The 15,720-nt window shown below is 56.3% G+C and overlaps 1 protein-coding gene across 2 annotated transcripts in view; it reads left to right on the top strand.

The window, feature by feature from the left end:
• TNFRSF1B (TNF receptor superfamily member 1B) overlaps positions 1 to 15,720 on the top strand; it is a 33,401-nt gene extending 17,681 nt beyond the window's left edge. For both annotated transcript variants that reach the window (XM_047083007.1, XM_047083006.1), the window contains exons 3-10: positions 315 to 443; positions 1,117 to 1,266; positions 1,723 to 1,816; positions 2,219 to 2,457; positions 2,987 to 3,064; positions 3,945 to 3,979; positions 10,312 to 10,519; positions 13,766 to 15,720. In XM_047083007.1, coding sequence (XP_046938963.1) covers positions 315 to 443; positions 1,117 to 1,266; positions 1,723 to 1,816; positions 2,219 to 2,457; positions 2,987 to 3,064; positions 3,945 to 3,979; positions 10,312 to 10,519; positions 13,766 to 14,028 — 1,196 coding nt within the window. In that variant the 3' untranslated portion in view covers positions 14,029 to 15,720. The remainder of the gene's footprint in view (positions 1 to 314; positions 444 to 1,116; positions 1,267 to 1,722; positions 1,817 to 2,218; positions 2,458 to 2,986; positions 3,065 to 3,944; positions 3,980 to 10,311; positions 10,520 to 13,765) is intronic.

Here is a 15,720-nt window from a genome sequence, read left to right as displayed (position 1 = left end):
GCTATTGAGAAGAAAGGAGCTAGAAAACCAGTTCTCGCTAAAGTGTGATTGACCAGTAACAGGCAGTCCCATTGGCGGAATCCCAGGCATCTGGAAAGAGCAGAGGGAAAAGTATTTTATGAGCATCAGGGGTTTGGAGATGGAGTGACAGCTGGGACCTGCAAGATGTTGGATGACTCGGTGAAGGACTTGGAACCCTTTCAAAGAGTCTTCCCAGCCAGGCTTTAAGACACTGGGTCTCTGGGGAATGGTGGATGAGCCCGGGGCCCCGGCAGAGCTCCCACCCCACTGACCTCTGGCCCTTGCTTTCTCAGGCTACCATGCACAGTCGTTGTGCACCGAGACCTCAAATACTGTGTGTGCCCGCTGCGAGGACAGCACCTACACCAAGCTCTGGAACTGGGTGCACGAATGCTTGAGCTGTGACTCCCGCTGCACCTCTGGTGAGTGGGTTCAGAGCCGGGGCTGGGCCCTGACACCTTCCCCCGGCCGTTGTGCAGCCCAGCCCCTTTGACTGAAAGTTGGCTAGGATTACCCCAGGCCAGGTGTTTTCGTGCTCCGGAGCCTGGGGCTGTATGGGTACAGCCCTTCCCTGTTTACCAACGGCATTTTTTTTTTTCCTTTAGTTTAGTTATTTATTTTGAGAGAGACAGGGACAGTGTGAGTGGGGGAGGCGCAGAGAGAGAGGGAGTCAGAGCATCCTCAGTGATCTCCGCACTGTCAGCGTGCAGCCCGACATGGGGCTCGAACGCACGAAACCATGATGAGTTCGTGATCCAAGCCGAAACCGAGAGTTGGATGCTTAACCCACTGAGCCACCCAGGTGCCCCATCTACAGCATTTTCATCTTCTGTCTCACCAAATCCCCTTTCACGGCCCCATGGGCAGGCAGGCCAAGGGCAGCCATGAGAGAACTGTGCCCGCGAGACCGCGGGCCTTGGCACTGCGTGGCCAGTGTTCTTTTTGCCCCGTGCTGGGGCGTGGGGCGGTCCACCAGCCTGCTGGAGACCAGAGCTCTCTGTGGGTGGCGGGTTGGCTGGGCGACGGGGTGGGCACGGTGGTGGGCAGGGCCGGCGGAGGCGGGAATAACCCTGGGTTGCCCTCTCGCTCTCGTAGACCAAGTGGAGACTCAGGCCTGCACTCCGGAACAGAACCGCGTCTGCACCTGCAGGCCGGGCTGGTACTGCACGTTGAAGAGGCAGAAAGGGTGCCGGCTGTGTGCGCCCCTGCACAGGTGCCGCCCGGGCTTCGGCGTGGCCAGGCCAGGTATGGGGCTGGAGCCAGTGGGCCTCGGGGACCCCGCTGGGCCTCTCCTTCATGGGCACCAACCCATCAGCTCAGCCCGGGAATGTCAGCAGTGGTGGCCAGCTGCCCGCCCTTTCCCCCTACCTCCTTTCCTCCGGCATGCCAGATTAGACTCCTACTGTGCACTAGGCCCTGGGGATCCAGAGAGGGGTCAGCTGAAGCCCAGGGTTACTGGAAAATCGGGTGGTGCCACGGAAGATGAACCCACGTGACCCCGGAGACCAGGAAGTCACTAGATTTGGTTAACCGTCAACCTCGGCCCGGTGGGCACGCGCACACACACTTGTGTGTTTTAAGGGATGGAGGTGAAGACGGAGGTCCGTAGGCCCCTCAGACTTCCCCCGGGACTCTTGTGCCAAGGCCCAGTTGTTCTGCTAAGTATTTGAGTTGGCGACGGGTTCCAATTTTTCCTCGAAGGAACTGCAACGTCAAATGTGGTGTGCACTCCCTGTGGCCCAGGGACGTTCTCCGACACAACGTCGTCCACAGATGCCTGCAGGCCCCACCGGATGTGAGTGGCTGGGTCGTTTGGTTCTGGAGGAGCAGGGAGGGCAGTCCCTGGGCGACCGTGGGGTCTAGAGCACAGACTGGCCATGCCATGGTGCCTGAAATCCCCGCATTCGTTCCCTCGGGTGGAGGCATTGCCGAACCCCTGTTCAGCTCCTGGGTGGGTTTATCCTACAGTGGGTGGGTGGGGCCCAGCACAGACAGCAGGTGAGTGGCATCCTTGCCCTGGCAGTCAGCACTGGGGGGGGGGGCATGGGGAGAGGTGGGGAGGGGACAGGCAGGGGCGGTTCTGAGGGGTCATGTGGCACGAATACTCTCTCCTCCCTCCTGGCTCCCATGAGTGAGCCCAGCCATGCTGAGTCCTCAGGCCTCTGTTGTGCCCTGACCAAGCCTCCTCCTCCCTCAGCTGTGGCTCAGTGGCCATCCCTGGCAATGCAACCATGGATGCCGTCTGCGCATCTGTGCCTCCTACCCTGAGGATGGCCCCACGCCCAGCCCCCACGTCCCAGCCAGCGTCTACACTATCCCAGCAAGTGGAGCCGACTCCAGGCCCTCGCACGGCCCCTAGCACCTCCCTTCTGTTCGTGATGGTCCCAACCCCCCCAGCTGAAGGGCTCAGCACGGGCGACATCTCTCTCCTCATTGGTAAGTCCCAGGAGGGCTCCTTCAGCCTCCCTGCGTCCCTTCCCCTGTTCGAGCTCCGAGTCTCTCTGAGAGCCCCCTGCAGGCTGCACCCTTTGCTCTGCTCTGGGAGGCGAGTGATGAGGCTTGTCTTCTTCCAAGACCTGGTGCTGTCACGAAGAACTGCCCGGGTGGGAGAGGCAGGGTCCGCGTTTTATCTGAAGGCAGAGGTGGTTTCCTGGTTGCCGTCTCTGATGAACTCATTAGCCGCTGGGGTGGGCCAGGTCACCCCATGGGCTTCCCTTCTGGGATTAGGACTACCTCAAGGCCAGAGGTCTCAAACTGGTGACCCTGGGGCTGGATGTGGCCAATAGACATGTCTTGTTTGGTCAGATTTTTTGGTTATTTGTCTTGTGATTAAATTTGAGAGTCAGGCTTGCCCCTCCTGTGACATCCCAGATGTGTTTGGTCACTGACTTAGCTGCCTGGCTCCCTGGTATGTTTGAGTTTGCTTTCTGTAGTTGTTTGGAGCTTTTCTTTTTTGTCCTTCTAGGACTGATTGTGGCTGTGACAACCTTGGGTCTGGTGATCATAGGGCTGGTGAAATGTGTCATTATGACCCAGAAAAAAAGTAAGTTTTCATTCCTTTTTCTTTCATGCATTCATTCTTTCATTCATTCATCCGTTTCTTCAGGACACATTCATTCATTCATTCATTCATCCATCATTCATTCATTCATCCGTTTGTTTAGGAAGCTTTTCTGGGGCGCCTCCGGTCAGTCCAGTGCTGGGCACAGCTTTGTGGGTCAGACAGCTGGATAGGGCAGCCCCTGTTCTGTAGGAGCTCAGAGCTTGGGGTAGAAGGCAGTGCCACTAACTTACCTACTAAAGAGGCAAGATGCGGGGCACCTGGGTGGCTCAGTCGGTTTGGCGTCCGACTTTGGCTCAGGTCATGATCTCATGGTTTGTGAGTTCGAGCCCTTCATCAGGCTCTGTGCTGACAGCTCAGAGCATGGAGTCTTCAGATTCCCTGTCTCCCTCTCTCTCTGCCCCTCCCTGGCTTGTGTTCTCCCTCCCTCCCTCTCTCTCAAAAATAAACTTTAAAAAAAAAACAAACCACCTTTAAAGAAGGCAAGATGCCACAGAGCTGTCCAAGGGGGTGGGAGTCTAGGATTGTGTCTGGAAATCCCGGGGGAGTCAGGCCTTCTGGAGCAGGTGGCATCTGAGCTGAGTCAGATTTCCACGGGCAGACGTGTGTAGGAAAGAAAAGGCACGCTGAGGAGAAGGCACGGTGTGAGCACACGGGGACGCCGGAGAATGGTTGAGCGTGGCGGAGGGGGTGGGACACGGTCGGGCCGTCTGGGGAGTTGGGGAGGGCAACTGTGCACAGCCCCCAGGGCCGGGCCTGCTCTGGCTGGTTCCGCTTGGGCCCCATGCTGCCCTCCTAGTTAGAGCAGGTGTGGCCTGAGGAAGCCATGCTCCCTGACTTGTCGCCTCTCTCTTCTTTGCAGAGAAGCCCTTCTGTCTACAAGGAGAAGCCAAAGTGGTGAGTACCCCCTCTGCCCTCCCCCTCCTCCTCCTCGCCAGTCTCCTTACTGGTGGGCCGTGTCGTGCCCACGGGCACTGGTGCATTCTGGGGGTTGGTCTGTCCGGTGTCTGGGGGTGCGCAGCCCTGGGAGGCCGAGGAAGGGCCAGCCGGTGTCTGTCCCTGGGGGTTAGGCAGCCCTCCGTGGGCTCAAAGAGGCTGCGAGTGTGAAGGGCACCGTCAGAGCACAGGGCGCTGGCGGTGTCAGCGGCAGGCATGTGGTCACGGACGCATAGTGTGACGGCGGGCAGATGTGAAATGGCGCATGACTCCGTGTCCTCGCCGTCAGAAGGAAACAATGTCTGCTCAGCCCAGCCTGCAGGGCAGTGCCATTCGCTCAGCGGCAACAGTTGGCGGGCTGTCCGTGACCTTCACAGAGCGCTTCCCCGTGGAGCCGCGCTGGGGTACCCTGGTTTTCCAAAGAGGGCCTGGCGTCGTCTCTGGGGTTGAGGTAGAGGCGGGAGTTTGGGTCCCAGACCCTGGGCCCTGCTCTCCACTTCGATCAAAGCAGCTCACCTTTGATCCTTTTAAAAAAAATTTTTTTTTCACGTGTATTTATTTTTGACACAGAGACAGAGTGTGAGTGGGGGAGGGGCGCAGAGAGAGAGAGAGAGAGAGAGAGAGACACGCACACACACACACACAGAATCCGAAGCTGGCTCCAGGCTCTGAGCTGTCAGCAGAGAGCCTGATGTGGGGCCTGAACTCCCGAACTGTGAGATCATGATCTGAGTGGAAGTCGGACGCTTAACCAACTGAGCCACACAGGTGCCCCAGTTAAAACATTTTTTTAATGTTTATTTATTTTTGAGGGAGAGAGACTGAGTGTGAACAGGGGAGGGGCAGAGAGAGAGGGAGACACAGAATCTGAAGCAGGCTCCAGGCTCTGAGCCATCAGCGCACAGCCCCACGTGGGGCTCAAACTCACGGACTGTGAGATCATGATCTGAGCCGAAGTCAGACGCTTAACTGACTGAGCCACCCGGGTGCCCCGATTCTTTCTTTCTTTCTTTCTCTTTCTTCCTTCCTTCCTTCCTTTCTTTCTTTCTTTCTTTCTTTCTTTCTTTCTTTCTTTCTTTCTCTTTCTTTCTTTCTTTCTCTTCCTTTCTTCCTTTCTTCCTTCCTTTCTTTCTTTCCTTTTCTTCCTTTCTTCCTTTCTTTCTCTTTCTTTCTTTCTTTCTTTCTTTCTTTCTTTCTTTCTTTCTTTTCCTTCCTTCCTTCCTTCCTTCCTTCCTTCCTTCCTTCCTTCCTCCTTCCTTTCCTTTCCTTTCCTTTCCTTTCCTTTCCTTTCCTTTCCTTTTCTTTCTTCCTCTTTCTTTCTTTCTTTCTTTCTTTCTTTCTTTCTTTCTTTCTTTCTTTCTTTCTTTCTTTCTTTCTTTCTTTCTTCTTTTCTTTCATTATAAATTAGGGTCCGTGAGGGACTTTTGTTAGAGACAGACCACTGACACAGTAGTTCATCAGTTTCTTATCAGGAAGGCCTTTGCCTGAAAGTGACCGAAAACTTAAGGATGACTTAAAGCAAAGGGGCTTTTCTTGCAACCCAGAGTTCGGGGGGGCTGACAGCTGCTGGAACAGTTGGGTTGCATCCTGTGAGGTCGGCAGGACCCCAGGATCCGCCACCTTCAGCCTGTTGGCCTTTGTTCTCTTGCTTGTGGCCTTATATCATAAGATAGTGGGCCCCACTTTGCATGTGGCCTCCAGGTTTGAGGCAGGAAAAAGACGGGAAACAGAGTGGCCAGGCCATTGATGGTGCCTTTTATCAGGAAATCAGACGCTCATAGCCCTGAGTGGGCTTCTCCTTCCCTCTCATTGGCCAGAGTGGTGTCATGGGGACCACCCTTAGTTGCAAGGGGGGGCTAGAAAAGGGGGCGCTTTGTTTTCCCAGCCTCTGTGGTGGAGGAGGGGAGGGACAGGACTTGGAAATGGGTGTGGGGTGAGCTAGGACACAGTGTTTGCTGCAACCCCTTGCCTGGTAGGCAGGGCAGAATTTTTACCCACTTTACAGATGGGGAAACAGAGTCTGAGGCAGTCCCTCCATGTCCCCTGTCCTGCTTGGGCAAGGTTTCTTGACTTCAGCAATTTTGATACCTGGGGCCAGATCATTGTTTGTCACGGGGGGGGGGGGGCTGTCCCCTGCATTGGAGGCTGTTTGGCAAGATCACCGCCCCCCCCCCCCACCAGATGCCGGGAGCACCGTTTCTCAGGACCAGCAACCGAAAATGCCCCCAGATACTGCAAAATGTCCCCTGGAGGAAGGACAGACTTGCCCCTGATGGAGAACTGTTGGGCGAGGGAAGAAGCTCAGCCCTTGGTGGCCCAGTGCCCAGGGTTTACACAGGGAGTTGGACTCGGTAGGGACTAGAGACTGATCTCCCCTCGGGCAAGAGAAGAGGTGCAGAGAGGGAAAGCGGCTTGTCCCAGGCCATACAGCAGTGTATCTCTGGACCCCTGGCCCAGTGCTCTTTGACCTGCCCTGCAGTATTTCAGCAGATGCACGTTCTGGTTTGGAGATTCAAGCCATTTCTCCTTCCTCCAGCGTGCAAATGCCACTCCTTCCTTTTTGTCTGGCTTCAGTTCAGCGATGCTGACAGCTGCTGCCAGGTGGCACTGAGAGCCAACACACCCAGCAGCCTCGCTACCACATTCTGTCTCCCCACCCAGGGTTTCCCAATACTCAGTGCGCTGAGGGTGTCTCGGGTGTGGCCCCAGCAGCCTCTAACTTCCCCTTTCCGTTCACGGAGTTTCGTGTTCACTGAGTGTAGCTCAATTATCTGCAGAGTGTGGTTGAGTATCGCGCCCAGTGGTGTGCTGGTAATCGGCTCTCTGGGCAGGAAAAAAACCAAAAAAACCCAAAAACCCGAGCTCGAATTTGCGGTGTTTGCTCCCACCATGGCCGGTCTCAAGCTGCCAGGAGCTTGCTGAGTGTGCAGCTGGGAGGAAGCGTGTGAGCCCGCTGCTCCTGAGCCCCATGCCAGGCCTTTTGCCTGTCCCCTGCCACCGAACCCTCACGCACCCCTGTGAGGCAAGCACTAGAACCAGTTCCGTTGTGCAGATGAGGACCCTGAGACCGAGAGAGGGTCAGCTACCCATGTTAAGCTTAGACCACTAGGGTTCGAGACCCAGTCTGAATCTGCAGGCTTTGCCCTTATCCCCCAGCAGGGCCTGAGCTCACGGGGTGGGCGTCTTCCTAGGTGCCCTCCAGTGCCCAGGCTCCCGCCCCTGCCCCTGCCATGCTTAGCCTGCATCCACTCAGCTGGTGGGCAGAAGCCCCTGCTGAGAGGCCACCGGGTCATGCTCCAGACCTGGGCCGCTGGGGCTGGGAGGGGGGAGACCCAGCGCCTCCCACCCCTCCTGCTGCGGAAGTGACTCCAACGCATGGCCGGACGGTGGCCTCCCTTTGTTTGGACAAGGCCAGCATACCCACGTATGTGAGCTCACCCACAGTCAGTCACTCCCACGGACACACTCACGCGTGGGCTCATGTTTAACAACGAGAGTGAGCACCTGGGAGGTGCCGAGCGTGTGTGCTCATGCATTGCTTCGTCTCACAGCCGTGCTGACACCCAGACAACATGATTATCACCCCGGTTTTTATTTGGGAAATGAAATTTGGGCTCAGAGAAGTTAAGTGACTTTCCCTAGGTCACACAGCTAATGAGAGTGGCCAGAGACACAAGCCTCTCTTCACCACCCCCCAGCACGTGCCCTCACACGTGCTCCTACGCACACAGACAAGTGTGTGTGATGTTTTACCTCCTCCCCCCCCACACACCTGTGCATACAGAGGTGTGAGCCTCGTGAGCACACACACACACACACACACACACACACACAGGCAGACGTGGAAGGACCTGGCTGGTGACTCTGCCAGAGTCCCTGCCTCTGGCCATGTTGGGGGCTGGGCGTGCTGGGGGCTAGCGGGCTGGAATCCTGGTTTTTGAGTGAGCTTCCTCCATACTCCCCCTCACTGGGGCCCCAGCCCAAGGAACAGGACTCAAGGATGCATCTGCCTGAACTTTGCAACTTGTGGCTTTGGGAGGAGGAGGCAGATCGTGACCTTTGGGGGTTCCTGCTCTGCCCAGCCCCAGCCACAAGTAGAGCAGCAGGAGACTGGCTCCCAAAAGCCCCTTCTTTGGGGTTTTAAGGAATGACATTTGCCCCTCTTGTCCCTCCTTCCCCTGCCTGTCCAAGCGCAGAGCAAGGGTAGGAGTGCAGTCCAGTAGCCTAGATCAGACCACCTGGGCAAAGGTTCAGCCTGAACTTGAGATGCCCTCCATCCCTCCAAAGCCCGGGGCCGTGAACCAGGGAGGCAGGACGTAGTGGGAAGCCAGCATCTCTGCTACACGGATCTGGGCTCATTCCGCCTCCACCACAGACCAGACCGGCTGTGATGCTGAGCCAGGGACTCACCCTCTCTAGGACTCTGTGGCCTCAAGGGACAGCTTGCAAAGAAGATCCTTCCGTCCTGGTCCTGATGACAGAAGCAGGCTCAGCTGTGGGAGTAGCCTTGGTGGGCGGGGCAGGGGCTGGGTGGCCGTAGTGATTGGCCAGAGAGTGGACTGCTCAGAGAGCGCTTGGGATTGGAGGCCAAGGGGTGTCAGCCTTTCCTGGGGAGTGGGACCCGACATGCCTCCACCCCTATGGCAAAGGCCTTCCCTCTTACCTTACTAGGCCATGTCCCACCAGCCCTTCCCTTACTTTGGTCCTCATTCCCCCCTGGGACCCTCACATCCTGCACTGGTCCAGGGGCCAAGGGCAGCAAGTGAGAACGTGGCCCCTGCTGTCTCCTTTCTTCCTGGGATCTAGCAATCACCCGGGACCCCGAGGCAAAGGCTTGGGTGCCTATTCAGCTGGTGTGGGCAGGCGACAGGCTCTGAGTGGAGTTTCTGGGTGCTCCCCAAGCAGGAATACGTGGAAACTGGCACCTTGTCTTGGGCCTCCAGACCTTGAAAACCCAGGCACTCGGGAAAGCTGTCAAGGGTTTTAGCCCACCTTACCATGTCCTAATTGTGTGACCTCAGGCAAATAACTCAACCTGTCTGGTTCTCGGTTGCTACATCTGCAAACACTGGGCTGTTAGAAGTATCAATATAGTGTTTTAGAAGGACTTCGGCTCAGTGCTTGGCATTGAATGGCAGATATCAGCTAATACTTTATTATTATTGTCGGTGTTAGTTATGTTCTTCTGTGGGGAAAACTTATTAGGAGTTAGTCACAGAGCAGGCTTGGGGAATAGAATCTGGAAAGGGTTCTTGACCCAGCGTGGCCCAGGGCTCTAAATAAAAGGGCTGTCTACTCTGGAATGATGGATTGAATACAAGGGCCAGTGAACGTTTTCCGTGAAGGGCCAGACAGTAAATATTTTAGGCTTTTTGGTCGTATGGTCTCTGTTACAGCTACTGAAACCTGGCGTGGTAGCAAGGAAGCCACCACAGATTTGTACCTCAACCAACGAGAGTGGCCGTATTGCAATACAGTTGCATTTATGGGCGCTAAAACATAAAGGGCACGTAATTTTGCGTGTCACAAAATATCATTCTTTGAACACTTTTTTCAATCATTTAAAAAATGTAAAAACCCTTCTTGGCTCACAGGCTGTCTGTACAAAAACAGTAGCAGGCCAGATTTGACTCATGGTACTAGTTTACCCCCACCCCCCCCCCCCGCCCCCCGCCTGATTTAACAAACCCTTGTGTGGAGCTTTACGGTGTAACAGGCCCTGTCCTGAGCACCTTACAAATATCCAGCCATTGAATCTTCGTGACAGCCCTGGGAGGTCGGCTTATAACTCCCCCTTGATATATGAAAGAAAGGAGGCACAGAGAGGTTAAGTAACTTGTCCAAGAGCACACAGCTAATAAGTGGTGGAGTCATGATTTTGTACCCACGTGGGTGTGGTTCCGTGCTCTTGGCCGCCGGGCTGGACCACATCACCCTGTGCTGTTGGGGTGACCTTAGGAAAGTCACTCTCCTCTGGGCCTCTTTCCTTATGCGAAATGAGGATGGAAATCCTGCCCCACCTCCAGGACTGTTTGGTGAGTGGTCCCACCCTCTTAGGGCTCCCGCTCCAACGGAGCAGACAAATGCTAATCACAGAAATCACGCAGAATCCCGCATCCCGAACGCGAAAGCGCCGTGTGTGGAAAGCAGGTGCAGGTGTGGGCAGAAGCGCCGTGTAAACCGGGAGGGTGCTGAGGCCACGGGGGTGCAGAAGGGTGCACGGGTGTGAGCAGGGAGAGGAAGACGAGCCGGCTGAAGGGCTGACTGCTCTCGCTCCTCTCCTGCCTGTCCAGCCTCACCTGCCTGCTGACAAGGCCCGAAGTGCCCCCGGCCCCGAGCAGCAGCACCTGCTGACCACAGCGCCCAGCTCCAGCAGCAGCTCCCTGGAGAGCTCAGGCAGCACCGCAGACGGGAGGGCGCCCACCGGGACCCGGCTGCCCGCACCAGGCACGGAGAAGGCCGCCGGGTCTGGGGAGGCCCGGGCCAGCTCCAGCAGCTCAGGTAGGATGGGGGAGCCCGTCTGGCTTCACCCCCCCGCGTCGCGGCTCTTCCTGGTTTCTGGCTTAGCCGGCCCCTCCTGGGCCTCCCCCGTGGGGCAAGGCCTGAGCTCCTAGCAGGGCATTGGAATGACTGTGTGACTAGCCTGGGCTCGCCCCCCCAGCCTCTTCTCCCCGTCAGATGCAGCACTGGGCCACAAACCTCTCTCGTTTCTCTGAACCTGCCAAATCTCTCCCACCTCTGCCCACGTGAGTTCTTCTACCAGGAGCACCCTCCCTTCTAGACAATCCCAGCTTATTCTTCGAGTCCCCGATAGCCAGGAAGGGAGTTTCCCTGCCTGGTATTATAATACATAAATATGTAACATAATAGTATATATTGATATCATATTTTCACACAATTATTACATATTGTATAATGCTTATCACATAGTATATATTATTAGATAACATGTAGTATTATAGTGTTATATTCAGACTTATTATATTTTATAGATGGGGAAACTGAGGCCCAGAGAGGTTGAAGAGCTTGTTCAGAGCCACACAGCTAGTATACGGAAGAGCCAGGAATACCCCCTGGGCTTCCAGGTTCCAGAGCCCTGGGGTGGAACTCTGGATGAATAAATGGTGTCTTTAGGGCTCCACTCACTGTGGGCCATTGCCCAGTCCTCTGGACCTGAAGGGTCAGGATTGTGGGGACGTCGTGGGTGCTGGAGAAGCCCAGGCCCCATTTACACAGGATACATTTTGCCCTGGACCCGGTCTGTGACAGGGGTCCAGAAAGCCTGGGGCTTCCTTGGTGTATTTTGTAGCGACAGGCAAAGCCCACTGGCCTGCGTCTGTCCTTCTCGCCCTGGCTGGCGGGAGGTCAAGGAATGACAGTGCGCTCGGGTCCTTCCCGGATGCCCTCCTGACCGCTCCGGTGCCGTGAGGATCCGAACAGGCTCCTTAACCCTGCCTCAGTTTCCTCATCCGGAGATGAGCCCAGCATCCCCTTGGCAGGGCTGCAACATCTCTTCCTAGCTGATTGTGGGACAGCTCCCTCCATCAGGACCGCTCCTGCCCCGGCTGCCCCCTGCACGGAGACGCCCCACCGCCGTGTTCCCCTCACCAGTGCGATGTCTCGTCAGCGCCCCCACCCAGCCCAAGAGCTCCCCAAGGAAGAGACGTAGCCCGTGGTCCTAAACTTTTGTTGAATGAGGGAACGGAACTCCAAATACAAACCCCTGGTCTTTGTCCAACTCTTGGTTTCATCTTTCTGATTTCCTGGTGACACCTCTCCTGCAGTCATCCTGGCCCCTTGACCATGTCTGCCCACCCCTTCTTCCTCCTCCTCCTCTTCCTCCTCCTCCTCCTCCTCCTTCTCTTCCTCCTCTTCCTCCTCTTCCTCCTCTTCCTCCTTCTCCTCCTTTTCCTCCTTCTCCTTCTCCTCCTCCTCCTTCTCCTCCTTCTCCTCCTCCTTCTCCTCCTTCTCCTCCTCTTCCTCCTCCTCCTCCTCCTCCTCCTCCTCTTTCTCTTCCTCCTCCTCCTCCTCCTCCTCCTTCTCCTCCTCCTCCTTCTCCTCCTCCTCCTTCTCCTCCTCTTCCTCCTCCTCCTTCTCCTCTTCCTCCTCTTCCTCCTCCTCCTTCTCCTCCTCCTCCTCCTCCTCCTTCTCTTCCTCTTCCTCCTCCTCCTTCTCCTCCTCCTCCTTCTCCTCCTCCTTCTCCTCCTTCTCCTCCTCTTCCTCCTCCTTCTCCTCCTCCTCCTCCTCTTTCTCTTCCTCCTCCTCCTCCTCCTCCTCCTTCTCCTCCTCCTCCTTCTCCTCCTTCTCCTCTTCCTCCTCCTCCTCCTTCTCCTCCTTCTCCTCCTCCTCCTTCTCCTCCTCTTCCTCCTCCTCCTTCTCCTCCTCCTCCTCTTCCTCCTCCTCCTCCTCCTCCTCCTCCTTCTCTTCCTCCTCCTCCTCCTCCTTCTCCTCCTCCTCCTCCTTCTCTTCCTTTTCCTCCTTCTCCTCAGCCTCCTTTTTAATGTTTATTTATTTATTTTTGGGGGGCGGGGCAGGGAGAGAGGGAGTCTGCCCACCCCTCCTACACCCTGCCACTTCTCTGTTCCCTACCTGACTCTCTGGTGTCACCCGCACTCTCCCCTTCTCTCCTCCCACCCAGTCACCTCTCTCTCCTGTGGAACGTGTGGCTGTGCCCCCTTGTAGTCCCCCATCCACCCCTGCAATGTCTCATTCACCATGTGCAAAGGCCACGGTGACTGGGTGACATTTGGGTGCTATGGAGGCTCAGGGTGGAAATTTCCTTGAGGCCCCATGAGTTCAGCCCTCCCTCCCCTGGCCTGTCTGGGGCTGTTCTGAACACAGCAGCTCACTGGCCCCATCCTCCTTCCAGGCTTCCCTGGAGTTGGAAGCGAATGTCCGTCCGGCCCTCCCCACGCACCCCAGACAGCACACGTGTTTGGGGACTTGGCAGGTCCCTGCAGGAAAAACGGGGACAGCTCTCACTCTTGGAGGGGTTATCCCGTGTCCCCTCTCAGCTTATCCAGCATTCAGTCCCTCACCAACTAGCTGGGAAACTCAGATGCCCCCAGGGCTGGGCAGGCAGGTGGGCCGGAAAGTAGGCAGATATCCTGGCCTCAGTGGTGAGGACAAACCACCCCTACCGCATTCTGGAATCCCAGATTTAGGAAATCACAGAGGCAGGCCTACACGGAGGAGAAAGATTTCGGGCAAAAGAAACTATCAGGCTCAGTGTTTCCTCTCCATAAAGGAGCAATTTCCAAACCCTTTGATGTTTTTTTCATGTTACACAGATAAGGGGCCAATGACAGAAGGCTGTCGCCTTTCCAGAGTTGGTTTGGTCAGGACTGTGGAGGCTTCCCGCACTTACGGGAAAGTAACTCACCCTGGTCGCTTGATCACTGTTCTGTCCCGTGTACTTCCTGCCCCTGCTCACCTCTCTGAATCTCTGTGGGGGCATGTTTTGTTCCTGGAGCACCTTCCCCTGCTTTGTGAACTGGCTCCTCCCACCTACAGGGTGAGTTGGGCTGGGAACTACTTGGCAGATGAGGACACTGGAAATGCAGGCAATGAAGGCTGAGTTGCCCAAGATCACATGGCGGAGCTGGGCTAGAACCGTGGCCTCTAGGCTCTTCGCCCGGTGCTCTTGACCCTCTTGTCTAAATCTGTCTCTTGGGCAGGGGACAGACTGCGAAGACATCCCCCTGCAGACCCCTGACTCGCTGCCCTCCCCCATCTTGTGTTCAACAGAGCCTTCCTCTGGCAGCCACGGGACCCAGGTCAACGTCACTTGCATCGTGAATGTGTGCAGCGCCTCCGACCATGGCTCTCAGTGCGCCTCCCAGGCCAGCTACACGAGCTCCTCCGGCTCCCCAAATGACGAGCAGGTCCCCTTCTCCAAGGAAGAATGCCCTTTTCAGTCTCAGCCGGGGGCCCCGGAGACTCTGCTGGAGAACCCAGAGGAGAAGCCCCTGCCCCTTGGTGTGCCTGATGCTGGGATGAAGCCCAGTTAGCCAGACTGGCTGGCATGAGTTGTGTCACGGCCGAGGTGGCTGTTCCCTGGTCCTTCTGGGCCCCCACCCCCCAGGACTCTGGCTCTTTCTGGGCCAAATTCCTTTAGTGGCCTTCGCAGCCTCAGCCTTCCTCTCACCTGCTGGCAGAAGGGTGAGGCAGGGAGAATCGTGGAAAACCCGTCCTGCACGGTGTGCTTCCTTCTAGAAGGCTGGCTGACATGCACGTGCTGGGCAGCCTGGGGCCGGCGCCTGCCTCTCTGAGAGCTGTCCTCCAGCTGGCCCTGTGAATTGGGCTTCTGGAACCCTTATTTTGTTTTTTTATCCTTGGACGCTTCCCAGCTCTGGCTTCCTGGGAGGCCCCAGCATCCCGGGGAAGAGGGACTCTGTGTGAGTCATCCACAGAGAAGGGGCAGTGCTTTAGCCGGAAATGCTGAGACTGCAGGGTGCTCCCAGCGGGGGCGGGGAGGGGGATGTCATCGATCAGATGGTTCTATTCAGGAGGGGGCGGCCACCCCTGATGGGGACAGGGGTCCCCCAGTTACCTTGCACCACCTCCAAATCTATTCCTGCCAGCTTCACCTCTTGAACAATGGTGTGAAAATGAGACACCCCGAGGGCCCAGCCCAGCAACCTGCACGAGTATTGTAGCTTGGACAAGATGGCAGACCTCTAACCGAAACATGGGGCACTTAAAAAGCAAAACAAAAACCCACCACGCATGCAAACAAGCCAACAAAACGACAAAGCCGAACTCGAGAGTTTGCTGTTCTCTGCTTTTGACCTTCACTCCCGATTTACCTATAGCTCCGGTGCAAGGCCACACCTCCTATCAGGGAATTTCAGGAACCGGAGATGACTGAGGCTCCCCGCAGCCATCTCTCTCCTCCTACCTCAGCCTGGACCTTCCTCTGCCTCCCTGGGAGGTACTTTTCCTCCCCTTACCCCCTTCACTGTTCCTGGAGTCCCAGGCCCCAGGGAAACCCACGGGGCCACTTGGGTATTGTGCCTGCCATGATCTCAAGTGGATGTGAGATGCTGAGAGCCAGTTTTGTGTGTGTATGTGTCTGTCTGTCTGTCTGTCTGTGTCATGTGCTGTTGGTCTGTGTAACCATGTTGTTGGGTTGAATGTCCTGCCTGAAGCAGCTCAAACCAACAATTTTGTCAAAGGATTCTTTTCCATTAAAAAGTCAGTCCGCTTCCCCCAGACACATGCCCCAGAGCCCCGCAGAGCGTGGGCATGTGTGGCCTTGACTGGATTCTGGAAGGAAGACGGGACTCCTGGAGAAGCCAGTTGGGGCCCAGGGACTCGGATCCCTTGTTGAAAAGTTCCACTGGACTTGAACTTGGCAGCTGAACTTTTGGAAGGTAGGAGAGTCCAGTCATTACCATCAAGAGAAAGTAACAGCTTCCCAGAAAATCCGGATTCCCCTAGAGTCAGGATATTCTACTGCCTGGACTGGCCAGGGTCTCTGCCCACATTGGACGCCGTGTGGCAATGGAGCGTGTCTGCCCCCTGGTGGACCATCCTGGGAGGGCCTCAGGCCTCACTGCCATTTCCTGGGGAAGCTCTGAATCGGAAGGAGACCTCTCTGCATGTGACCTCGGTTCCCAGGCTTGTGTGGATCCCAAGACAAGAGTTTGCACCGTATACTGGACAGCGTTCCTGCTTGGAAATAAACCTTTTGTTTGTTA

This window comes from Lynx rufus, unplaced genomic scaffold, assembly GCF_022079265.1.
Source record: "Lynx rufus isolate CCGP_SWC_20201006 ecotype Redwood Valley unplaced genomic scaffold, mLynRuf1.p SCAF_2, whole genome shotgun sequence".
NCBI classification, from domain to species: Eukaryota; Metazoa; Chordata; class Mammalia; order Carnivora; family Felidae; genus Lynx; species Lynx rufus.
This window is presented reverse-complemented; position numbering and strand designations above follow the sequence as displayed.